Source organism: Sciurus vulgaris, assembly GCF_902686455.1.
Source record: "Sciurus vulgaris genome assembly, chromosome: 10".
NCBI lineage: Eukaryota > Metazoa > Chordata > Mammalia > Rodentia > Sciuridae > Sciurus > Sciurus vulgaris.
In genome coordinates, this window is record NC_136470.1 from 121,698,169 (window position 1) to 121,725,426 (window position 27,258).

Consider the following 27,258-nt stretch of genomic DNA (forward strand, 5'->3'; position numbering starts at 1 on the left):
CATCTTTAAAACAAGAACAGTGAGTAGCTCCTATGCAGAGAGAGAAGCAGCAGGTTCCTCTTAAATGCTATTAGAGTACTGGATGGGAACTTCGTGGTCAGCACCATTAGCTTGCTCGGTGCACAATAAATAACATTTAGTTGAACAGCAAAGAGCTAAAGAGAAATCCCTACTAGCACACTGCAACTTTCTGAAATCAAAAACTGTAATAAAGGCACTTACCATATGTAGAGCTATGTTCTAAGAGCTTACAGTATTTTTTCATTAAAACCTTAGAACATCCCCACTAGGTGTACTTCTCTGCATTATAGAAGAAGTGAGACAGAGAGAGGCTACATAACACTCTCTCTAGGCCACAAAGCAGAATTGCTTTTACTAGGCAATGTTAAGAAACCTTTGCCTGAAACCTAGAAAGAACTGGAATACTATTTCATGGGTGCTAACTATTTTGGCAGGCAGGGATATATACCTGTAGAATATGAAAGTTACTGCACAACTCTGGCCTTGCAGTTCACAAGTCCTACACACATGCAGGCATTCAAGGAAAATGCAACTCTGTGTATATCCAGATTCACTTCATGCTCTTCAGTGACTGGTAATTCTACCCACATCCTCTCTCAAAGTCCTATATAAAATGTTTGTAATTTCGACTGCTTCCTAACACATTTTTTTTCCTCTATAAAATCTAAATCTAAACTTCAAAACCACATGTACACAAAACATTCTGAAATACATCATTGGAGTACTTCCCTTCTTATTCTCTTTTCTTTCTCCACTCAAGAAACAAAGTAACACAATGGAGATCGTACTTAGGGGCAGGTACTGACTCCAGCCAGCTCCCTGGACTCTTAGGTTCTTATTTATGCCACAAATATACTTACCCACTATATGTAAGACATTGTGTAAAAACTGGGAATTCAGCAATCAGTAAGGCACTCTGCCCCCTTATTAATAGAGAGCTTACATTCTAGTAGGAAGGATAAGAAAAGTACACAAAAATCACATGAGGAAAAAGTGCAATGATTGCCACAGGTGGGAGAGGGGAATGGATGGCAGAAAGACTAACACAAGATCTCATGAAAAAGATGGCAATGAAGCTGGAATTAAAGAATGGAGGGTCTGGACTGGGTGATAAATGAGCCCTATGGACAAAAGGAAAGCACTAATGAAAGTCCCAAAGGGCAAGGTGCAGGGAAAACTGAGGAAAAGTGCAAGGAAGGACACAGTAAGAAGCAAAGGAAAAGTTCAAAGGTTGAAAGCCCAGTCATGAAGCTAGGAACATCTTAAGTCAGCAACTGGGAACACTAGGGAGAAAAAAGAGAATTGTGAACTGTGAAATAAGCCCGGCTACCACTCCATCTTTACCTCTCACTCTGTCCTGACTAATTAAGTCCTCCTCCTTGTCATCTCTGACTCACTCAAGCTGGGGTAGGTACCTTTTGTATTCTCACACTATATTATACACACCACACTCATCAAATTTATACTTTTATAATGATGGGTTCATGTCAAAGCTCAAAACCTTGACACCATGAAACACATCATTAAGTATTATATTCCCAACACTTAGCATAACATCTAACCTAGTGTACCACAAACTGGCTGAACATTAGAATCATCCAGGAAGTTTTAGGAAAAATATTGATGCCCAGACACTACCTGAGACCAACTGCATCACAATCTCTGGAAGGTAGACTTAAATACTAGTATGATTCAAAAGGTTCCCATGACTCTGGTTAAAATCACGGCAGATATTCAGTGAGTGTGTCTTAGATGGACAGACGGATAGAGAATGATGGAACGGGGAATTAGAAGAAAGAAATAGGGTGTTTCATTTAAGGCAATAAAAAATCTGAAGAATTATGTTAATGGGGATGGAAAAAGCATATTTGATCTCCACTCTTCCCCAGCAAGTGATAAACCACAATTTGACTTCAGAAAAATAAAAGGATAAAAAGAAAATCAGAAAATCACAAGGACAGTGATTAGAACATTAGAACATCTTAGTTTTTCTTTGACCAGGGCTTGATCATCTTCCTTCCCTCCCCTGTACCAGTGTGCTTGGGGATGTGGGGCTCTCACACAAATGCAAATAACTGCTTTTATTTTTCTCCTTTCCCAAAATATGTACAATACCTGTCATCCAGTTCAATCCTTTTCATACTATGAAGGTGCAAAACAGCTAATATTATTGCTACAAGAAATATTACTGCACAACAAACCCCTACACTGATATAAAACACACGTGTAGAAGTGGTTGGAGCTGCATGTACAGGATCATCTGAAATAAAAATGAAAAGCGCATTAAGTTTTTTAAAATCAAAATGATTGCTTTGAGATCTAATACACACAATGAGCATTCTATTCTTTGTATATTTCCATTTCATGTGTTTGTTCTTCTTCTTCTTTTTTTGCGATACTGGGGATTGAACCCAGGGCCTTATGCTTGCAAGGCAAACACTCTACCAACTGAGCTATATCCCCAGCCCCTGTGTTTCTTCTTTGATAAGATCAGTTACCAGTACTGGGTTAGTATAAGTTTACACCTTTTTTTTTTTTGTCTTGGTTGTAGTTTTTAAGATGTTTCAAATACAACTTCTGGCTAATAAGTACACTAGTTACTCACAAGTGGGATACATAAAATATACCAGGGCATAAAATATACTACTGTAGTGCTATCTGACAGAATTTTCTGCAGTGATGAAACTGTTCTCAAGTGTGCTGTTCAATATACTAGCCATTGGCCATCTGTAGCTATGTAGCATTAAAATGTAGCTATTGGAACAACTAAGGAACTGAAGTTCCAATTTTATTTCATTTTAATTTAAAGTTAAAAAGTCACATATGGTAGGTTAGTAGCTACCAGGCTGGACAGCAAAGTTCTTTTGAGAGAAATAGAAATTATTTTGCTTTTCTGTTTCTAAAGACGCTTGATTAAATAAAACTATATCTGGCTTTAAATTATTTTAACAAGAGAAACTGAAGGCTTAGCAATGGGAAAAATAATCTAATGATACAGATATTGCACACAGGCAATCTGAGAAAAGGCACACAGACAAATATCCATGCATTATAGGCAGCAAAGGGGAAGACATATGAATGAAAAGAACTGGAAGTTTGTGTTAAGTTTTGAAGATGAGTACTTATGTCAACTCAAGAAATCTGGAGTTTATCCTAAATAAGATGGGAAATCACTGCAAAGTTTCAAGCAAAGGAATGACACACAGTCATTTAAAAAACTGATGACTACATATTGGGTGAAGAACGCTGTGTAGAGGGGCAAGAGCAGGAGCAGGGAACAAGTTAGAAAGTTACCAGGGTAGTCTAAGAGGCAGCAGAAGCTTGGCCAAGAGTGTCACAGTGAAGATGAGAGGTGAACAGATTGGGAAGCAGAGTCAACAGACCTTGCTAATAGATTATACTAAGAAAATAAAGAAGATTCAAAGTTTTGACTAGTGGCATTACTTAGGTAATGACGCCTTTACAAAGATAAGAAGAGAGAAGTGAGAATCAAGAGGCTTGTTTTGTCCTAGTTAAATTTAGAGTACCCGGTACATCTATGTGGCAATGTCAAATTGACAGACACAAAGGTATAGAGTTCTGGGGATAGGTCAGGACAAAAGATAAAATTTATAACTTTTAAAAACAGAAATAAGGGAAACAAAGTGCTTTCAAAAATTTAAGCTTGGGGTGGGGGATTGGATGGGTGCCAGGGACTAATTAAACGCACTTATTAACCACCTAGCTACATCCCCAGCCCTTTTTTAAAAAAAAATTGAGATGCAGTCTTGCTAAGTTGCTTAGCACCTCCCTAAATTGCTGAGGTTGGCTTTGAACTTGCAATCCTTCTGCCTCAGCCTCCAGAGCTGCTGGGATTACAAGCATGCACTACTGCACCCAGCTTAACTTTAAATCAACAAACAAAAACTCTGAATAGATTAATGCAACCGTACCAAATGGCCTCTAGAACAGAAGGACATGGCTGTAGCCTGAATGAAAATATAACTCTACCCAAGAATTTCTGGGGCTGTTCTATCTGGGGACCTGAGGCACATGCCGACAGTGCTATCCAAGCACTGCCTGTGGCAGAGCAGAGGACATGGTTCTGCTGGGCAGATTCATCCTCATGCATCTTGCTTTACTTCCAATTTTCCAGACTCCCATGGGCACTGTTCTCATTCCCACACTTTGACACTTCACCTGTAACCACCCTGTTACCCTTCAGGTCTCACGTCACTTTCCTCAGAAAGATGTCCCTCAGTACCTCAGAGGAAGTTACATGTCCTCCTTGAAGTTCCCAAAGGGCCCAGTGCTCACCACTGAGCCTGCCGTGGGATGGGGATATTACCACTGCCTACTGCAACACAGTAAGCACTTAAGGGCAGGGTCTGTTTGCTCACAGTGTAATCCTCTATCTCAGTCACACAACCAAGTACATCCAAGCTTCTCAGTAAGTGCTGAATGGATGAATTAAGTAGGATGGAAGGGAAAATGAGAAGAAGTAAGGAAGACACAGACATTCAGACTGCTTTTCATGAAAAGTAATGTCCTACTAGCATAAAAGAAATGGGTAAAATAATCAGAATCTTAAAAAATAAACTCTGCAAGCTGTAACACTTTAAAAAATATTATTTCTCGAATTCAAATGAAATGTTCTTGAAATATTCTAACAGGTGGACAATCCCATATTTTGCCTTCGAAAAAGATCTACTTTAGATCATTCAGATACCCTATGCCTCCTGAGGTGATGAAAAGATGAAAGAAGTACATAAAACCACCCATGAACTATTCTTGCCAAAAGAGTTGATCCTCAATCTAAACACACATAAAACTCAACTACCAGTTGTAAGGAAGAGAAAAATGTGTTAAATGACACCAGGAAACTCTACAGGATAGGAGGTGTTTCCTGATTAATAAAAAATACATATTAACCAAACACGCTATATAGGTTTCATCTGGATCCTGACTCAGTCAAAAACTGTAAGGAGATAATTTTTGGTCTAGCATATGTGAAGCCCTGGGTTCAATTCCAGTACCACAAAAAGAGAGAATGAGAGAGAGAGAGAGAGAGAGAGAGAGAGAGAGAGAGAGAGAAAGAGAGAGAGAGAGGTTTTTTTTCTTTTTTTTCAATATAAGCAAGTTAATTGGAACATGGACCAGGTATTAGAAGATATCAAGGAATTATTGTTAATTTTTTCATATATGGTAAATTTAAATGAATAGGTGTTAGGTGATTGTGGAGTTTTGGGGTTATTTTTTAAAGACCTTTTGAAGAGAGCTACACTAAAATATTTGAGTGAAATTATATGATGCCTACGATATACTTTTACAAATTCTAACCCATCTCCAGGAATAGGTGATCAAAGGCAACAATGACAAAATGTTGATCATTATTGAAACTGGGTGATAGGCACAGGTTCATCAGGGCATAGTCTTAACTTCTATATATTTGAAATTTTCCACTTAAAATTTTTAAAGTCTATTTCCACAGAAAGAATCTAGTACCCTTTAAAGATACTTCCATTAACACTATCTCAAGAAGAATAAGACTTGATGAGGTGTCTACGTCAGAAAAAGAAAAAACAAAAACAAAAAACTTATAGTATTTAAACAAAACCAATATCAACAATAAAACTCTACTAAGTCTCTGTTGTGGGTTTAAATGATGCACTATCCTTAAGCCTGCACTTTTACTTGGATGGAATTAGCAACAGTTTAGGTCTAAACCACATGTCAGACCTTCTAGTCCTATGCTAATAAAGATCTTACATATATTTTCATGTTCAATTACTATAACCACAATATAAATTCTTGCTTCTGAAGGCTTTTTGGCTAACTTGTATAAAATAGGTATGAATTTTGCTTCTCAATATTCTAAGTTTCATTTGACCTATATACCTATTTACAAAACAGCAAAATAAATAGCAAATATTAATTTGACAAACTTTTGGGAACCCAGAAGGCCTCCAAACTTTTGTGCAATCATGTTCATATGCAATCAATAATTTTTTCACCCCAATAATGGAAAAAGATAACACAGTAACACTTACAAATAGTTCTGCTAGTGTTTTTGTCCAATGCTGAAGTTTTTACTTCTTCAAGTTCTGAAAGTGGAGATAGAAGATACTTTAGAAATTCTTTCTTTTCTTATAATCCTTAAATACTATAAGATTTTCTGAATTTCCCCAACAGTTTTGGGCTTTATCAAAACATTGCCTGAACTAAGTAAAAAAGATTTTGTTGCAAGATAATGAATACTTGAGTATTCTGATAATCATCAGTATAGTTATTCACCGAAAAGCCTATCTCGGTGTGAGCCAAACAGTGTTATTTAGAAACACTCAATGAAAAAGAGTTTCTGTGGTCAAGAAGCTTGGGGAAATCCACATCCTATATTGTCTCTATGGGGGCTCATAGAACACATTAGCAAATATAGAGGCTGTAAAAACTCCTAGAGAAACAAAACTTGAATAATACATTACTCCCACCCTCATATGATGATGGAACTTTTCTAGGCAGTAATACCTATGTTACACATAGTATAGATATATGCCCTTGTAGTCAGTTTTTAAATTTAGTAGGTTGGGAAACCACATAAATACATACATGAAGGTCACATATTAAGTAAGACTCATGAACACGAATTGGATGGTTGGAGTGGCCAAAAGTATGAACACCAAATAACAAAGAGGTACTATAATAAATTTAACAGAGTAGAAAATTATATCAATGGAGAACTTTGATGTTAATTTTAATGTACATATTAAAGAAAATGGAGAAGGTACAGAATCATTCTGAATATTAGTTCATCATTAACCTTAGCTGATACTGGCTGTGGTGGGATCTACAGTCCACACCACATTGTTCTGTCATTAAGAGGAACAGATGAAGTACTATGATAGAGTCACTACATACCTACCTGAGGATCAGGAACTGAATGTTCAACATTCTGACTAGCTATGTAAACTTACGTGGCCTCTCTAGGGCCCAGCTTCCTCATAACTATTATATAATGACCAGTTTAGACAGGAGAATCTACTGTCCCCTTTGACTTTAAAATTACATGAATGTAGGTACATTACAACTGAAAATATATTAAAACATTAAAGTTAAAGATGCTTTTTATTTCAAAAATGTCTATCTTAATGCAGTACAGCTTTTTTACTGGAATGTATCTTAACATTAGCCATTATAACTCACTTGCTAGTCTCAGGTGTTTTAAAACACTCAGTACTAATGTAACAAAGAGATTAAAAGCACTCGTTTGCATTCATTCACCCATACCCACTTAGCTGTCTGATGTTGGCAAGTTAGTCAGATTCTCTGAATCCCAGTTTCCTCTTCTGAAAATAGAAGTACTGGGAGAACCAACTGCCTAGGGCTGTTTTAAGGATTAAATGGGATGAATGCATATAAAGCAAGTGAGACACGATAAGCATTCGGTAAGTTTAGATAATACTTTAGACACTAACCAATTCTGACCCTGAAAATCAGGTGACTTTACCTTTGCACAGCTTACATGGAGTGGGTTAGACTAAATAAACTTTAAGGAGAATTCTTTGATCTATAACCTAGCACGCTGGAACTCTTTCATATTTATTCTGATTTTGTGTGTGTGTGGTATTAGGGATTGAAACTAGAGGCATTCTACCACTGAGCTACAGCCTCAGCCCTTTATTTTGAGATAGTATCTCATGAAATTGCCCAGGTTGGCCTTAAATTTGCAATCTTCATGCCTCAGCCTCCCAGGTAGCTGGGATTACAGACTTGTACTACCCTACTGTAATTTCTGAGTAATAGCTAATATAATTCAAAACCAAAACTACTAACATTTATTAAGAACCCACAAACAGTATTCTAATAATTAGGCTAGATTTAAATAACCTTTAAAAAAAAATCCTCTGAAATAGGTATTATTTCCATTTTACAGAAAAAACTGAGCCTTAGAAAAGTTAAGTAACTTGTCCTAAAGTCCTGAAAGAAGCAGAGCTATCATTATAATCCAGGTCCATCTAAGCCCGAACAATGCTTCTACATAAAAGTTACGCTATAAGGAAAGAAGTAACACTCAGCTACTAGGAGGTTCCTGTCAGATTTATCTTATTTCTTTACCTCTTTAGACCCTTCAGTACTATTTCACTAGGAGTGGAAAACACCCTAGCAGTTTTGACAAAAGAGAAAGCATGGGAGGGCCTAAATGAGATCCTGGCTACAAATTATCTGGGGATTATTTCAGAATTTCATCTATTAGTATACTTTCGTTTCTCATTTGCAACTAGAATTAAGACTTGGTCATAATTAAATCTGTAAAAAGACAACGAAACTTCTCATTGACCTTGTCCCATATATATAAAACACATTTTGTTAAATAAATTCCTTACTTTTGTAGCACATTTTCCTTCGTTTAAAATTTAAGACTGTAAAATTTTTTGAAGAATTTACTGTCAAGTTGAGTTGCATTAGTATCATAACTTCAGAATCTACTTTGCCAGTGCAGGAAAGCTCGACCCGAAACACTGTTTAAAGAAATAAAAGAAACCATTTTAACTTTAAGAAAAATAAGAAAGAAAATCAATCTAGAATTGTTGAATTTTTGCTGTAACAAAACAAAAAATAACACATTTTTAAATAAATTAAACAAAAGTTTTCAGAAAATACATCTTCAGACACCACACTTCGAAGGCATTATTTCATTCATTATAAAAAGAAGTTAACACTGAAGAACAAACCAAGACACAAATGAAGAAATAATTATTTTTAACTTTTGTTCATAGAAGAGGTGGTTTTTTGTTTTGTTTTGTTTTGTTTTTTTGGTACTAGAGATTGAACCCAGGGGCACTTAACCACTGAGCTACATCCCTATTCCTTTTTATTTTATATTTTGAGACAGGTTCTCATTAAGTTGCTTAGGGTCTTGTTAATTTGCTGAGGCTGGCCTGGAACTTGTGATCCTACTGTCTCAGCCTCCCAAGCCACTAGGATTACAGGTGTGCACTACTGCCCTAGCTCATGATTTTTAGTATATCACATTGAAGTACAAATTCTGTTATTTGAATACACAAAAACGATAGAATCCTAAGGCAAACCCTGCTGAGTTTATCAGTCACATCAACAGAAACAACAAAAATCATACAGTAAAAATAAAGCAATTATGTACTCCTCTTAATGAAAACATCAAATATAAACCTATAAAGAAATCTGATAAATTCTCAACTGTGAATTAAAAAGATCACTTTTCTAAACAGCAATTGCTCCCCAACACCTGTGCTGGGGATTCAACTCAGGGCCTCAGGCATGACAGGCAAGTACTCTACCACTGATCTACATCCTGAGCTCTAGCTTTAATCAATAATTCTAACAATGGGATAAGTGACTTTAGTATATCTTTTTTTCTTTTTTTCAATCTTTCAGCTTAAGTACTTTTTTCTAAAAATTTAGAATATATCCTTCTTCCATCTGTAAGAATTTACCAGAGATCAGGCATTTTGCAATTTCTTTACAGACCTATAAAAGTTAACCAGCCTTCCTGTGCTTAGATTAACGCATGTCATTAACAATAGTATGATGGCCAGAAAAAGATTCACAATACTGCTGTGGCCCATACTTCCAATTTTTAAATATATCCATTTCCTTAAAACCTCACATCTTCAAGAGTCTTTCTAAAAAGTTAGCTCAAACAAAGTTTCATTGGTATGAGTAAGATTTTTTTTTATTCATTCAGATATGTACTGAGCGTATCCTGTGCCAGCTGTTATGCTAGGCACCTAGGGAATTGTCAGATAATGTAATCAGTTCAAGACCAATTACATGTAAGGTTCTATGGCGAGGAAGAACAGAAGAAAAACTCAACTGTAAGAGAGAAGGAGGCAGGAAAAGAACAGTGCAGATTTTGAGTCTTACAGAAGTAGGAGGATGAATATGAGTTCATAAGCAGGAGGGGGAAAAAAAAAGGAAACAATGGTTCAAGGCTTGGCTATGAGGACAGAAGGTAGTCTGTAAATGCTGGAATGCCTGGGCAAGTACGGCAGGCAGGGGCAGAGGATAAAGAATCCAGGACACAAGCTGGGGAGTCTGGAATGTATTTGTTTGATGGGAGCAGGTGGCATTGAGGGCTTGATGCTATGTGATCAGAGGTGAGTATGTAATGAACATCCAGGTCACAGTGAGAGATGTGGGCATTAAGCAAAGACGAGTGAGGGAAGACACGTGAAGGTCAATCCCAATAATGCAGGAAAATAAAAAGGAAAATCTGAGTACAGACAGCACTAAGAAGGATGGAAAAGAGGGAACAATTTAAGAACACAGTGAAAAAAACAGAACTTACAAAATTTACTTTCAAAGTACTTATACATGCTACATTTATCAAACTAAGATACAGTACACATCAGTAAACCCCTGTCCTTTGGGGGATGCCGACACATCTGAATATAGTATGCTAAGCAGCCTTGAGATTCACTGACCTGATAAAGTGCGTGGAACTTCCCCTTGAGCAGAAATGTTGACCTGGGGCATGTCCATAGCCACAAAATTGTCTACTTGGAATCCCAGCTTATACTCAACCTATAAATGAAAAGAAATAAACAAACTGGATCTATGACAACAGAAAGGACATTAATAGCTTGATTTCATTAATTAGCTTATTAATCAATGCATTAGCCTTTCATATGCACAAAGAATCCAACTATCAAAAAAACCTAAATGGTCAGAAGGAGTCCTGGGAATTTTCAATTAGATAAAAATTCAACCCAATCAGTCACCTCTGTCTGATGTCCAGAACAGTACCACCCTAAAACCCTTTCCCCTAAAACCTACAATCTAGGAATCAGAAATTCTTCTGAAGACGATATAGTAATCAACAGAGAACCACTGAAGAGCAAGATATAAAGGACCAAGAAGGGGAGACATAATTTATAGATCATAACTATTTTTTAGCACCTTGTCTAGTTGATACAAGTCAAGCTCTGAAGACCTCCATGTGCCTAGTGGACAGAGGTCTCATCTGAACACACCTAACAAAGAGATTCCAAGGCATGACATTCTCATGGAATATCTAAGCCATATTCTCTAGTTCAGCTTTCAACACTGCTGTAGTTTACATGTTGTTTTAAAGGTCTGGTTCCCAGGGTAGCACTACTAGGAGGTGGTGGAACCTTTAGCGGGTGGAGACTAGTAAAAGATCTATAGATTACTGACGGCTTTCCCAGAGAAAGGATTGTGGGATCCTGGCTCTTTCCTCTTCCTCTTTGCTTACTGGCCTTGAAGTAAGCAACTGTTGTACCACAAGGTCCCTCCATCATGTGCTATCAGGGAGCTAAAGCAACATGGCCATCTATCAAGGACCAGAACCTCTAAAAATGTGAGCCAAAATAAACCTTTTTTTCTTTATAAGTTTATTATCTCAGATATTTTGTTACAGTAACTGAAAGCTAACTAACACAACCACTCAGAAAGTTTATGTTTGGATCCCCCACCTAACCACCAGATCTATTTCTGAAGTGATTTAGAATCCAGAAGGGACCAATATGACATCCTTGGAATACAATAACTATCAAACCTGGCAACAGCCTGGCTTAACAGAACCAACCAGCAACAATAAATATAGCCCTATTGCTATACAGAATTCATGGGAGAAGCAGCTCAAACTGCAAAGCAATAGCTGAAATTCAGAACTGCTCCAACCTTTAAGATCTTCAATGAGGTCTTATAGTTCATGTTACTCTTTGTCCTGTCTTTGGATCTTTGTAAGTATAGTACCCTTCTCTCATTCAGTGGTCACTGGGTGGTTTTGGTGAAGGGCTGTGATTGGCAGAGCTATAAAGAAGTGGGATGGGCAAAGAGTGGGGAAAAAAGAAACGCAAGAAATCATTCTTAACAAAAAGACATTTGTATTCTCATATTCACTGGGAAACAACCTAGATGTTCCATTAACTGATAAATGTATAGAGAAAATGTGGTATATATACATAATGCAGTATTATTCAATCATAAAAATTTTTTAAAAAGAATAAACTGTGATTTGCAACAACATGAACAGGAAATCATGTTAAATGAAATAAGTCAGGCACAGAAAGACAAGTACTGCATGTGGAATTTTAAAAAGTCAATCTCATAGACTTTCAGAGCAGAATGGTCATTAATGGAGGCTGGGTGGGCAGCGAGGGGAATCAATAAATACTAAGAAGTAAAAACTTCTGGAGTGCTACTGCATAGGGGGTAACTACAGATAACAATAATGTGCTATGTACACATAAAAAAGGAAGAAGGAAAAAATTTGAATGTTTTTACCATGAACAAATGATAAATGTTTGAGGAGATAGATATGTTTACCCCAATTTAAACATTACACAATGTGTACAAATACTGAAACATCACATAGTATGCTATAAATATGTACAACCCTTTTATATTGATATAAAAATATATCAATTAAAAATAAATTTAATTTATATTTTTAAAAAACAAAACTTAGGAAAGCCAAGATGGCGGACTAGAGGGAGGCTGCATTCCTTGTCACTCCGTAACTCCAGTTTCAAGCATAGGATATCTGTTTCTTGGTGAGGCAGTTTTTGCTGCTTATTGATCCCCTGCTGTTTACCCCATTTGTCTGCTGTGATAACCTGCAGTCTGCCAACATATTGACACCTTTTTTGAGTGCACACTGCTCACTGTCAGGCGTCTATCATCTGCCATTTGCCTGCCTCTCGCCTGTCCATCGCCTGCCTTACACATATCCATCACCCAACGCACAAGGTTCACCTCCCGATTGTCCAACAACAGTCAGCAAACTGATCGCCGATCACCAGTGGAGCACCAGTTGCCTGCTGTTGCCTGGAAGTTCACTGTTACAATACCTGCAGGTTTGATTACACGCAGCTGCCACCACTTTGAGACAACAGCCAGGCCCCAAAGGACCCTGGCTGGACTGACTGAGCCCCGACTCCAGGATCCCTCAGCCCGACCGATTACTCCCTGCCTCTGGGGCCCTCACATTGACTGACTGCTCCCTGGTGCCAGGACCCCCAGACCAACTGACTGCGCCCTATCACTGAGACCCCAGACCAACTGATTGCACCCAGTGTCCAGGATCCCACAACCAGGCCAAACACACCCGACCTCCAGGACCCCTGCCTCACCAACCGCATCCCTCCTCCAGGACCTCCAGCTGACCACGGCCACACCCTGAGCTGCAGCTCCCCATTTGCCAACACATTTCAAAGCCAGAGCAGCCATCCTGGATAATCCTGGAAGCCATAGCTCCAATCTTTAGGTGGGGCAAATCCCATCCTGCGACGTCTACTGGAGGCTTGAAGCTCATTGTTAGGTACCTCTCTTGCATCAGGCTGCTGAACAATGGGAGATTTCATTAGTATATGGCTGCTATACAGTAGATTTTCTTTTTTCTCCTTATTGAAAATATTTAAGTTTTTATTTCTTTACTTTTCTTGCTCTCTTTTCATTTTGTTTACCTGTTCCCTCAGAGTCTCTTTCTCCCTTTTTTGCATGCTAACATCCAATTTCTTTTGATTACACTCTCACCCTTTCTATTATATAGAACTTCTGTATATTCTTTTCTTATCCCATTAACAGCCACATTCTACATCCCTCTGCATCCTCTTTGTCCTCCATTAGAAACTGCAGACCTTATTGCAAATCTGTTTGTTTTACTGAAGATAATATTTGAACTCATTCTGTTTATTATGATAATTTTGTTACTGTCCTCACAGGGGCTATTTGGACTAAGATTGCATAGTGTCTGAATTGGGCTCTGCTAATACTGATCTCCCCTTAAAGAAAAGGTTTTGGAAACCTATAGGGCCACTATAAAGCTATAGGGGAAAATCGACAATACCCCAGATCTGCACTGCTAGAGGGGAAGATACATGAACAACATGAAAAAACAAGGGAAGAAAATGATCCAAACAAATCTAGATTCTATAGTAATAGAATCCAATGACAGTATGTTAGAAGAAATGTCAGAAAGGGACTTCAGATTATACATGATTAAGATGATTCGCGAAGCAAAGGATGAGATAAGAGAGCAAATGCAGGCAATGAATGATAATACCAATAAGCTGAAAGAGCACCTGCAGGAAGCAAAAGATCATTTCAACAAACAGAGATTCTAAAAAAAAAAAAAAAAAAAACCAAACAGAAATCCTTGAAATGAAGGAAACAATAAACCAAATAAAAAATTCAATGGAAAGCATCACCAAAAGACTAGACCACTTGGAAGACAGAACCTCAGACAATGAAGACAAAATATTGAATCTTGAAAATAAAGTTGCCCAAACAGAGAAGATGCTAAGAAATCATGAACAGAATCTCCAAGAACTACGGGACATCATGAAAAAAGCAAATTTAACAATTATTGGGATTGAGGAAGGCACAAAGATACAAACCAAAGGAATGAACAACCTATTCAATGAAATAATATCAGAAAATTTCCCAATCCTGAAGAATGTAATGGAAAATCAAAAACAAGAGGCTTACAGAACACCAAATGCACAAAATCACAACAGATCCACACCAAGGCACATTATAATGAAAATGCCTAACATTCAAAATAAAGATAGGATTTTGAAGGCCGTGAGAGAAAAGCATCAGATTACATATAGGGGGAGACCAATACGGATAGCAGCAGACTTCTCAACCCAGACTCTAAAACCTAGAAGGGCCTGGAACAACATATTTCAAGCTCTGAAAGAACATGGTTGCCAACCAAGAATCCTATACCCAGCAAAACTAACCTTCAGATTTGAAGATGAAATAACATCCTTCCATGATAAACAAAAGCTAAAAGAATTTACAAATAGAAAGCCTGCACTACAGAATGTTCTCAACAAAATATTCCATGAGGAGGAAATGAAAAACAACAATGGAGGTCAGCAAAGGGAGGAACTACCTTAGAGAAAAAGCACTCAAAGGAGAAACCAAGCCAACTTAAAAATCAAAAATAAGCCAAATGACCGAGTATACAAATCATATCTCAATAATAACTCTGAACGTTAATGACCTAAACTCATCAATCAAAAGACATAGACTGGCAGAATGGATTAGAAAGAAAGACCCAACAATATGCTGCCTGCAAGAGACTCATTACACAGAAAAAGACATCCACAGACTAAAGGTGAAAGGATGGGAAAAAACCTACCACGCACATGGACTCAGTAAAAAAAACAGGGATTTCCATCCTTATATCAGATAAAGTGGACTTCAAGCCAAAGTTAGTCAGAAGGGATAAAGAAGGACATTTCATACTGCTTAAGGGAACCATAAACCAGGAAGACATAACGATAGTAAATATTTATGCCCCAAACAATGGTGCATCCCTGTACATCAAACAAATACTTCTCAATTTCAGGAATCACATAGACCACAACATAGTAATTCTGGGTGACTTTAACGCACCGCTGTCACCAGTAGATAGATCTTCCAAACAAAAATCGAACAAAGAAACCATAGAACTCAATAACACAATCAATAACCTAGACTTAATAGACATTTATAGAATATTCCATCCATCAACGAGCAGATTCACTCTCTTCTCAGCAGCACATGGAACCTTCTCAAAAACAGACCATATGTTATGCCACAAAGCAGCCCTTAGGAAATGCAAAAAAATAGAGATACTGCCTTGTGTTCTATCAGGTCATAATGGACTGAGAGTAGAAATCAATGACAAAATAAAAAACAGAAATTACTCCAACACCTGGAGACTAAATAATATGCTATTGAATGAAACGTGGATAACAGAAAACATCAGGAAGGAGATAAAAAAAATTCTTAGAGGTCAATGAGAATGACGATACAACATATCAAAATCTCTGGGACACTATGAAAATGGTACTAAGAGGAAAATTCATTGCATGGAGCACATTCCAGAAAAGAATGAAAAGTCAACAACTAAATGACTTAACATTATTACAGCTCAAAGCCCTAGAAAAAGAAGAACAGAATAACAGCAAAAGTAGTAGAAGACAGGAAATAATTAAAATCAGAGCTGAAATCAATGAAATTGAAACAAAAGAAACTATTCAAAAAATTGACAAAACAAAAAGTTGGTTCTTTGAGAAAGTAAACAAAATAGACAAACCCTTAGCCACACTAACAAAGAGAAGGAGAGAGAAAACTCAAATTTCTAAAATTCGTGATGAAAAAGGAAATATCACGACAGACACCACTGAGATACAGAACATAATGAGAAGCTACTTTGAAAATCTGTATTCCAACAAAATAGAAACTACCAAAGACGTTGACAAATTTCTAGAGACATACGCTCCTCCCAAACTGAACCAGGAGGACATATATAATTTAAACAGATCAATATCAAGCAATGAAATAGAAGAAGCCATTAAAAACCTACCATCCAAGAAAAGCCCAGGACCAGACAGATTCTCAGCCGAGTTCTACAAGACCTTTAAAGAAGAACTCATTCCAATACTTCTCAAAATATCCCAGGAAATAGAAAAGGAGGGTACCCTACCAAACTTATTCTATGAAGCTAATATCATCACCCTCATACCCAAATGAGGAAAAGACGCATCAAGGAAAGAAAATTTTAGACCAATATCCTTGATGAATATAGATGCAAAGATCCTTAACAAAATATTGGCAAACCATATCCAAAAACATATTAAGAAAATTGTGCACCACGATCAAGTGGGGTTCATCCCTGGAATGCAAGGATGGTTTAACATCCGTAAATCAATACACATAATCCATCATGTCAATAGACTTAAGGATAAGAATCATATGGTTATTTCAATTGACGCAGAAAAAGCGTTCGACAAAATACAACACCCTTCATGCTCAAAACACTAGAAAAATTAGGGATAGTAGAACATACCTGAACATTGTAATGGCTATTTATGCTAAGCCCATGGCCAACATCATTCTTAATGGAGAAAAACTGAAACCACTCCCTTTAAAAACGGGAACAAGACAGGGATGTCCTCTTTCACCACTTCTATTCAACACTGTCCTCGAAACTCTAGCCACAGCAATTAGGCAGACTAAAGAAATTAAAGGGATATGAGTAGGAAAAGAGGAACTTAAGCTGTCACTATTTGTGGATGACATGATTCTATATTTAGAGGATCCAAAAACCTCCTCCAGAAAACTTCTAGACCTCATCGATGAATTCAGCAAAATAGCAGGCTATAAAATCAACACGCATAAATCTACAGCATTTTTATATGCAAGCGATGAAACAGCTGAAAGGGAAATGAGGAAAACAACTCCATTTGCAATAGCCTCAAAAAAAATAAAATACTTGGGTATCAATCTAACCAAAGAGGTAAAAGATCTCTACAATGAAAACTACAAAACACTGAAGAAAGAAATTAAGGAAGACCTTAGAAGATGGAAACATTTCCCATGTTCTTGGATAGGCAGAATTAATATTGTCAAAATGGCCATACTACCAAAAGTGCTATACAGATTCAATGCAATTTCAATTAAAATTACAATGATGTACCTCACAGAAATAGAACAAGCAATCATGAAATTCATCTGGAAGAACAAGAAACCCAGAATAGCTAAAGCAATCCTTAGCAGGAAGAATGAAAGAGGTGTATCCGCAATACCAGAACTTCAACTATACTACAAAGCAATAGTAACAAAAACAGCATGGTATTGGCACCAAAATAGAAAGGAAGATCAATGGTACAGAAGAGAGGACACGGACACAAACCCAAATAAATAAAACAATTTTCTCATACTAGACAAAGGTGCCAAAAATATGCAATGCAGAAAAGATAGCGTCTTCAACAAATGGTGCTGGGAAAACTGGAAATCCATATGCAACAGAATGAAACTAAACCCCTATCTCTCACCCTGCACAAAACTCAACTCACAATGGATCAAGGACCTTGAAATCAGACCAGAGTCCCAGCATCTTATAGAAGAAAAAGTAGGTCCAAATCTTCAACTTGTTGGCTTAGGATCAGACTTCCTTAACAGGACTCCCATAGCACAAGACATAAAAGCAAGAATCAATAACTGGAATAGATTCAAACTAAATAGTTTTCTCTGAGCAAAGGAAACTATCAGGAATGCGAAGAGAGAGCTTAAAGAGTGGGAGAATATCTTTACCACTCATACTTCAGATAGAGCACTAATTTCCAGAATATATAAAGAACTCAAAAAACTCTACACAAAGAATACAAATAACCCAATCGACAAATGGGCTAAGGATGTGAACAGACGCTTCACAGAAGAAGATCTACAAGCAATCAACAAATATATGAAAAAATGTTCACCATCTTTAGTAATAAGAGAAATGCAAATCAAAACTACCCTAAGATTCCATCTCACCCCAATTAAAATGGCGATTATCAAGAATACAAGCAATAATAGGTGTTGGAGAGGATGTGGGAAAAAGGTACACTCATACATTGCTGGTGGGGATGCAAATTAATGCAGCCTCTCTGGAAAGCAGTGTGGAGATTCCTTAGAAAACTTGGAATGGACCTACCATTTGACCCAGCTATCCCCCTCCTTGGCCTATACCCAAAGGACTTAAAATCAGCATACTACAGAGATACAGCCACATCAATGTTCATACTGCTCAATTCACAATAGCCAGACTGTAGAACCAACCTAGATGCCCCTCAATTGATGAATGGATAAAGAAATTGTGAGATATATATATATATATATACACACACACACACACACACACATATATATATATACATATATACAATGGAATATTACTCAGCTATAAAGAATAATAAAATTATGGCATTTTGCAGGCAAATGGATGAAATTGAAGAATATCATGCTAAGTGAGATAAGTCAATCTCAAAAAACCAAAGGACGAGTGATAAGCAGATGATGACATGTAATGGGGGGTGGGAGGGAGACAAGAAGGGAGGAAGGAGGGACTATATAGAGGGAAAAGAAGGGTGGGAGGGGTGTGGAGAAAGGGAAAAAACAATGAATCAAACACCATTACCCTATGTAAATGTATGATTACACATACGGTATGCCTCTACTTCATGTACAAACAGAGAAACAAGATGTATCCCATTTGTTTACAATTAAAAAAAAGGAAAAAAAAAAAGAATACTGTTCATATCTAGGAAATAATGAAGACCAAAATTAAGGATAAAGCAGTAGGTTTCAAGAGAGGTAGAAATTTAAGATGTAATTAAAAGGGCTAGAGATGTAGCTCAGTGATCTAGCCCTTGCCCAACATCCACAATGCCCCATTTTTGATCCCCAGCACCACAAAAAATGATGTTATTATAAAAGAGAACCACCTAGATTTAGAATGTATAGAAGGAGACAAGGATCCCTTCTAGGCTTTGACCCACATGTGTAAATAGATGCTGATGGCTCCACAACAAGTCAGGGAACTTGTGCCTTACCAGGAATATCACGCTAGCAGCAGCTAATGATGGCATTTGATGTCTGCCAAGGATGGACTTTAAAAATAGTGCTCCACAAAGCAAAATAAACAATATGGAAGAAGCTATACCATGGCTCCTCCTGACTCAAAATGTACCAAGCCATATGCATTCATCAGAGACCCCCATTCTACCTTCCACTCTAACTTCCTCCTGTGACAGACCTCTAAGACCCAAGCACCCACTACCAGCAACATCACAGCACTGAAACTCACTTCAAATAAAAACAACCAGTGTATATACATTTAGAAAGAGGAATGAGTAACAGAAGGCTTCATTCTGTTCAAATCTAACTGCCCCTTCCTACATTGCTTTTTTTATTCATAAATTATAACCTACACGCCTGCCCAGCAAACACTCTCATGACGTATCAGCATGCTTTTTTTGAGTGAAATATTTTCAATCTGCTCAAGGTCAGCGGACATAGCTTGAAAAGAATCAGCTACTACATCTTTCACTATTTTGAAATATACTTTTTGTTTTTATAACTGTCAACATCAAAAGTAAGAAGAGCAGCAAAGAATTACTATCCAGTTTTGGAGAAAGTAAGAAGCTTCTCTACCTGAAAGATGTGTCACAGAAGCACTGGGTCTCAGAGTTGCAAGGGATCTTAAAATTCAAGACCAGCCACTCCACAAATGTTTAAATTCCTTCTTCAACACCCCACCAGATGGCTATCCAGTGTAGATCTGATCTACCCAGTAAGAGGCGATGCACCCTCTCAGCACTGTCAAAAGGGAAACCTAGTTCTACACAGAGGAAAAACTAGTAGGAAAAAGTAATAAGGAATTACTTTTCAAATTATCTTCCCACAAATTACTTATTAATTATAAAGAGACACACCTTACTGTGGAGAAACCTGGTTATGCAAGTATTCAGAGTTAACAAAAACCAGCAAGGATCCCTTCTAGGCTTTGACCCACATGTGTAAATAGATGCTGATATCAAGTAAACTGATATCAAGTGCACTTCTCACGCCTTACAGTATTACTGCAAAAGAAACATTCCCAAATCTCATCAAGAGAAAAATCTCAGAAAATTCAAATTGAGGAGCATTTTAAAAAATAACTGGCTTGTATGTTGCAAAAATGTCAAGGTCAAAAAACACAAAGAAAGGCCACAGAACTGTTACAGATTAATAAGAAACTAAAAAGACATCAACTAGTGAAAAAATAATGATAAATAACATTATTACCTACAAAATGTCATTACCATTGATTAGGTAACAGTATTATAACTTACATTTTCTGATTTTGATAACTACACTTTGATTATGTAAAGAATGTTATTGTTCTTAGAAATTACTGATACGTTTAATAGTAAAGGGACAATGTTTGCAACTCACCTTCAAAGAGTTTAAGGGAAGTGTGTGTATGTGTGTGTGTGTGTTTGAGAGAAAGAGAGCAATGTGTACACAAATGGAAAAAATCAGAAACAATTGGTAAATTTAGGTTAAGGGTTATAATAGTTCTCTGTACTATTTTTTATAACTTTTCTTTATGCTTGAAATTATATGAAAATTAAGTTATCCAAAAAATAAGTTCACACAATGTTAAATAACAATACTTAAAAATGTGTTTAGCCCAGTTTCCTTTACGAGTTTAGGTGCCCAAATATTGAAACTGACATATGTAGGTTCAATGTCTTTGGATACTAAACCTTTCCAAATTATCTATACCATTTATTTTGGCACTTCACATACCCAGCTTTCCATGAACTAATTGTTCTTAATTGTTTCACATGACTTTTCTACTTTTTGCAGCTTTCACCCTAAAGTAATCTCTCTACTGTGCAGAGTGCTCCCACATCTGGATATTCTGAAGGATGCTCCCAACAGCAAGATACACAGGCTGCACCCAAGATTCAAGACAACTCAACTATAATCATGTCACTCCTGAAGCTACATTTTTATGCATGTGTTTGTATAATATTTCTGTAATACATGTGTGAGTTATATAATAATAATATGAATATATGTATATATAATCCCTTACTAATCTGGCAAACAAATATATTTAAAATCCCTAGTGGTTGGCAGCGAACAGAAAATAATAGTACCTTCACTCAACTTTGTAAGGAAGGTTTACTCACTGGTACAATCTTGGGAGAGGAAAGTGAGAAACACTTCTGCGATACATATCAAAATGTAAACATGGACACTCTTGGACCAGCCATTTCACTTCTTAGTGATAATTTACTTATCCAGATACAATGCCATAGAGTGCTTTCTGACAAAGATGTTCTTAATGTATTTAAAGACATACATACATTTTTGTTTCTATATTCATTAATGGCAAAGATAGAAAATTTTTAAAAAATTAAATAGCAAAGGTAGAAACATCAACAAAAGATGAATTTGTTTTCACCATCCCTTTACATTAGCTTCTGCCCAGCAAATGAAGTGAAAGTAACAAAAAAGAGAAGCATTATTTTAAATAGTAAAATGCCACTAAAAATCAATGTTCCATCAAGGATTTATGCTTGAAATTACATGAAAATTAAATTATCCAAAAAATAAGTTCACACAATGTTAAATAACAATACTTAAAAATGTGTTTAGCCCACTTTCCTAGGCTAGGGTTGTAGCTCAGTGGTAGAGTGACTGCCTAGCACGTGTGAGGCATTGGGTTTAATCCCCAGCACCACATAAAAAACAAAACAAAACAAAAAACTAAATAAACAAAATGGTGCACTTAACAAATGATGACACATCACCTATCCATTCAATATCATATTATGAAATCAATAAAGAAAGTGAGTAAAGCAGAGAAATGGAAAGATGCCAAGAAATACTATTACTAGGTGGGGGTAAACACTGAACAATAGACATATCATAAATCTTTATTTTTTTTTTTTACTTAAAAGGAGAGAACAAGAGGGACCCTGAAAAACTTACACCAAACCATAAATTATGACTTATAAATTATTACACTGGAAGAATTCAGAAATAAGTGAGCCAGGCAAGAGATTCTTAAGTATTTGGGTTTTAGCCCCTGTTGGTAAACAGCCTCACCATAATACAAAGGGATGGGCTGTATCTGCCATACCTTGTTATCTTTTTTTTTCTTTTTATTTTTTTGGTACTGGGGATTGAACCCATGGGCACTTAACCACTGAGCAACATCCCCAGCTCTTTTTAAAAATATTTTACTTAGAAACAGGGTCTCACTGAGTTGCTTAGGGCCTTGCTAACTTGCTGAGACTAGTTTTGAACTAGTGATCCTTCTGCCTCAGTCTCCTGGGCCTCTGCAGATCCCATTTGAAAAGACTGAAAGGATGGAAACATCTGTCATGTGATAATCACCTAACAATGGCCTCCTTCACTGTAAAGGATTTGACAGATTTTAGAGGAATAGGCTCTAGATTTATACTATAAATCTGAGAAGACCCAGTACCTACCCACTAACCCTTTTATAGAAATGACAGCCCACTACTCTGGGGCCTGGGTGACCCTGTTTACAACATCTGTGACCATGCTCTTACCTTGGACTTCGCGTGCCAAGTGAAGTGCAGGAAATTTGTCTCACTGGGTACTAACAGGTTAAAGGAGAGAGCGTAGTGACTAATAAGGTCATTTCTCACATAATAAAGTTCTGCATCAAGACCTAGAAAAAAATAGAGAAAAGTAATTAAACACTTCAACATCTTCAAAAACAGACCCCTCAGTATTTAGAATACTAATAATGGCATGAAGATGATACTGATGTACAAATGTACATCACAAACAGCTCATAGATGTGCTGCCTTACAAAGAAGGAACATAGACTCTGGATTTTATTATCATTTACAAAAATGAAGAAATCAGAACAAAAAAAAAGTAATTTTCAGCTAAAAACAGGTGTGCCAGGACCAGAACTCTGGTAGCCGTTCTGTCTTCTGAGGCCCAAGGTGACACTCTTCCTTCTAGATACAGTATTTCTCAGAGTAACAAATACAAAGAAATACCTTTTCTCTCAAAAAGTTGATGCAAATTTAGAGAAATTGAAAATAGAAAAGAGACTGTCCCCTAAAAAAAAACATAAAGGTGAGCCCAGGCCTCAAGCTCAGTAAGAGATGAACTATGCTTCCTCCAAATGAACATCATCCTTAGCACTTCATAGCATTTACCTCAGTTTACCAAGCACACCTGGTGAGTCTCAGGTTCATGGCCTTCTCACTACCTAGACTACAATGCAGAACACCACACTTCTCCTATCCTCAGGACACAGATGTTCACACAAAGCACACACTCAATAAATACTTGGTCAGAACTTGTGAAACAAGGAATTAGAACAGCAGCATAGATACAAATGACTGAAGACTGAAAATTCTACAGAAGCGACTCCTGAATTTCACTTATTCTACACTTCTCAATCACAGCCACATGCAACCTCTGATGCATTTCACATTTTCCAATTCTGCCATACCCCTTTATCTACGTATATCTAATATTTTTCCTTAAAATTGATGCAATTTTAACAAAATTTTAAAGAAAAAGAATCATTACCTTGAGTGGAAAAATCAAGTCATTATGAAAAGATACAAGGTAACCCCCCCAAAAATAATTAATAGGAAAAAAAAAAACAATAGCACTAAATTCTAGCTAAAAACTGCTGCTACCAAGGCAGTGAACTTGAGCCCACTTCATTGTCTGCAAAAAGGGAGAACGAAGTACTGGCAGGAGGTGAAGAATCATACAGAGGCTTTGTCCATAATAACACAAAGAACTGAAAGAACAAAGGCAGACAGTAACCTTCTAATGAATTTATTTACTGTTACATTTCTATCACAATATTCCTCTAGTAATGTGTAGCATAAGTGACCAACATGTTAGAGAGCAAAAGGCATAAGACAAACTAAAATTTAAATTTCACATTCACTGAGCCTGAAAACTTCTGGTAGGCAGAGAGGTCAAGATGGAAACCTTACAACTTCTAAGCATATTAGATATGGAAGCCAATAACTCTGCCTCAGGCATGTGTCTGTAAAATGAATTCCTCAATTCTGAACTGAATTTAATAAGCCATTAATTTAGAAATGAAATTTGAGGCTTACGCAGGGGCAAACTACTGCACTTGCTGACCCTCTAGCCTATGGAGGGTACCAAATGCACTGACAGTAAGTTGGAGAACTTATGCAAAAGACACTCCTGCTGGCAGGATAAGAATTGCTTGCAAACTCCTTGGCAAGGCACTGGTGGCACTGGAGGCACTGGAGAAGTGGGAAGAGGAAGAAAGTGAGGGGAAAGGAGGTGGCAATAAAGTAGAAAGGAAATGGAACAAGAAAGCTGGATACAAAGAAAACAGCAGTCTCAATAAATTTGAATTTAAGTGTGATATAGCCTGTAATCTAGATATATGCTTTTTACAAGAGCTATGCCTAGAACAAAATTTAGAAATATATACCAGGTAAATAAAAAGAAAAATAATAATCATATGGGACAGTAGTGACATCCCATATATTAACACTCAAGGTACAAAGATTTAATGTGATTAATTCATCAGCTAATATAAAAATTGTAATAAGTAAGATTTCACATTAATAAAATCTTCTGAAGATACTGTGGTACAACTAACAAAAGAACTTCAAATAAAGAAAGCAAAAACTGATCGGAGGGGCTGGAGTTGTAGCTCAGTGGTAGATCGTGTGCCTGGCACGAGTGGGGCACTGGGTTTGATCCTCAGCACCACACAAAAATTAATAAATAAAGGCATTGTGTCCAACTAAGAAAAATATTTTTTTAAAAAACTGATCAGAAAAAACAGAAGAAACAGACAAATCCAAAATCACCACTGCAAACTATCATCCTCTCAGAAATCAAATAAGATCAAAACAGATAAAAATGTAGTAGGGACCCATGATTTGAACACACACACACAATTCTTAACCAAAAATGACACTAAGCTACCCTCTTTGATCAAATACCATAATAAAAACATTAATTACAAGATAAGGATGAAATCAAATGATGATTACTTGAAAAGATTAATGTTAAGCCTTTTTGCAAGACTGCAAGAAATGAAAAAGGAACCTTACTACAAATCTTACAGATGTTAAAAGAATATCATGAACAACTTTATGACAATAAATTTAACAATTCAAATGAAACAGAAAAATCTTTGAAACACCACTTACTAAAACAAAAAATTAAAACTGCCAAACATTTAAAAACCTTTAGCCATAGAGAAAGCTCCAGGCCTAGATGACTTCATCAGTAAATTCTCTCACACACAGGACAAAGGAAGATAAAACACCAATCTTACATAATTCATCAGAAGAGAACATTTCCTGACTCACTTTATAAGTCCAGCATCACACTGATACTAAAACCTAATTAAAATTTGAGAAAAGAAAACTACAGACCAATTTTCCTCATGAGCATAGACTCAAATATTCTCCACAAAACATCAGCAAATTTAATACAGCAGTATATAAAAAGGATAATATATCATGACCAAATACATATGGAAAGGGTAACCTTTCAAAAAAATAATTTACTCTATTAACAGAAAAGACAAAAACTTAAGGGCAGCTCAAATTCAAAGCCATAATGATAATAAAAACTGTTGGCAAACAAGAATAGACAGAAACTTTCTCAGTGTGGTAAAGAGCATTTATGAAACGCAGCTACCATGCTCAATGGGGAATTATAAAATCTTTATTCCTTAATTCATGAACAAACCAAGGATGTTCACTTATACCACCTCTATTCAATCTTGTACTGGGGATCCCTGCCAATGTCAAGACATAAAAAAGCATAAGGATGGAGACAGGGACAGAGCTCAGTGGTAGACCATTTACTTCATAGTATGTGTGAGGCCCTGGATTCAGTCCCATACCACAAAAAGCTAAATAATAAAAACAAGCCAGGTGTGGTAGTCCAGGGATATACTACCAGAACTTGGGTGGCTGAGGCAGGAGGATCACAAGTTCAAGGCCAACCTATGCAACTTAGCAAGACCCAGTCTAAAAATAAAGATGTTAAAAAGGGCTGGGTATGTAGTTCAGTGGTAAAGTGCCCCTGGGTTCAATATTCTATACAGCAAAAAATTAAGAATAAAAAAAAAATTAAAAGCATAAAAGATAAAGTAAAATTGTCATTATTCACAGATGACACATTTAAGTGTACAGAAATTACAATGGAATTTACTAAACTACTTTACTACTAAAACCAATTAGGGAATTTGTTAGCTATTAATCAGTTACTTTTAGTGGAAATCTACTGCATTTACTAAGGAAAGAGCTACTACCATTTTAACCACTGGTTAACCTTCCAAGTTGTTCTTTTGATTCAGGTAAGACCCTTCACAAAAAACCACAAAACCAGCTAAAGTTGCCCAGCCTTTCTTGTTCCTGACCTAGAGTGAACTTATTAGAATGCTAAATTCTCCAACCAGGGAGAATTTGTCATTTTTTTGAACATGGGATTTTTTTGGGGGGGACAAGGGAGCGGATTGCACTTAGGGGCACCAGACCACTGAACCACATCCCTGGCCCCATTTCCTATTTTATTTAGAGACAGAGTCTCACTGAGTTGCTTAGCACCTCACTTTTGCTGAAGCTGCCTTTGAACTCCAGATCCTCCTGACTCAGCCTCCCCAGCCACTGGGATTACAAGGGGTATGCCATCACACCCAGTAAACATGGGATTTTCGAGCAATGATTTCAAATTGCACATGCTCAGGAAATATGCCTGCCTCTTCATGTGATGATAAATCTTTCTTATGTGAATATGTATATATTTCCCAATAAAAGCACCTTGCTTTCTTTATTGAGGAGAGAGTGCTTTGAAAATTATCCCTACTGCTCTCCTTACTTGCAGCAAATAACAACCTTTCTTTAATCTTTTATCTCCTGGTCATACCTA

The 27,258-nt window shown here is 36.8% G+C and overlaps 1 protein-coding gene across 2 annotated transcripts in view; it reads right to left on the bottom strand.

Moving 5' to 3' along the window:
* The window catches only part of RYK (receptor like tyrosine kinase), a 92,310-nt gene that overhangs the window by 38,266 nt on the left and 26,786 nt on the right, over window positions 1-27,258 (bottom strand). For both annotated transcript variants that reach the window (XM_079100482.1, XM_079100483.1), the window contains exons 2-6: window positions 22,896-23,017; window positions 10,461-10,560; window positions 8,382-8,516; window positions 6,051-6,104; window positions 2,137-2,281 (exon numbers count right to left, since the gene is read on the bottom strand). In XM_079100482.1, the coding sequence (XP_078956608.1) occupies window positions 2,137-2,281; window positions 6,051-6,104; window positions 8,382-8,516; window positions 10,461-10,560; window positions 22,896-23,017 (556 nt within the window). The remainder of the gene's footprint in view (window positions 1-2,136; window positions 2,282-6,050; window positions 6,105-8,381; window positions 8,517-10,460; window positions 10,561-22,895; window positions 23,018-27,258) is intronic.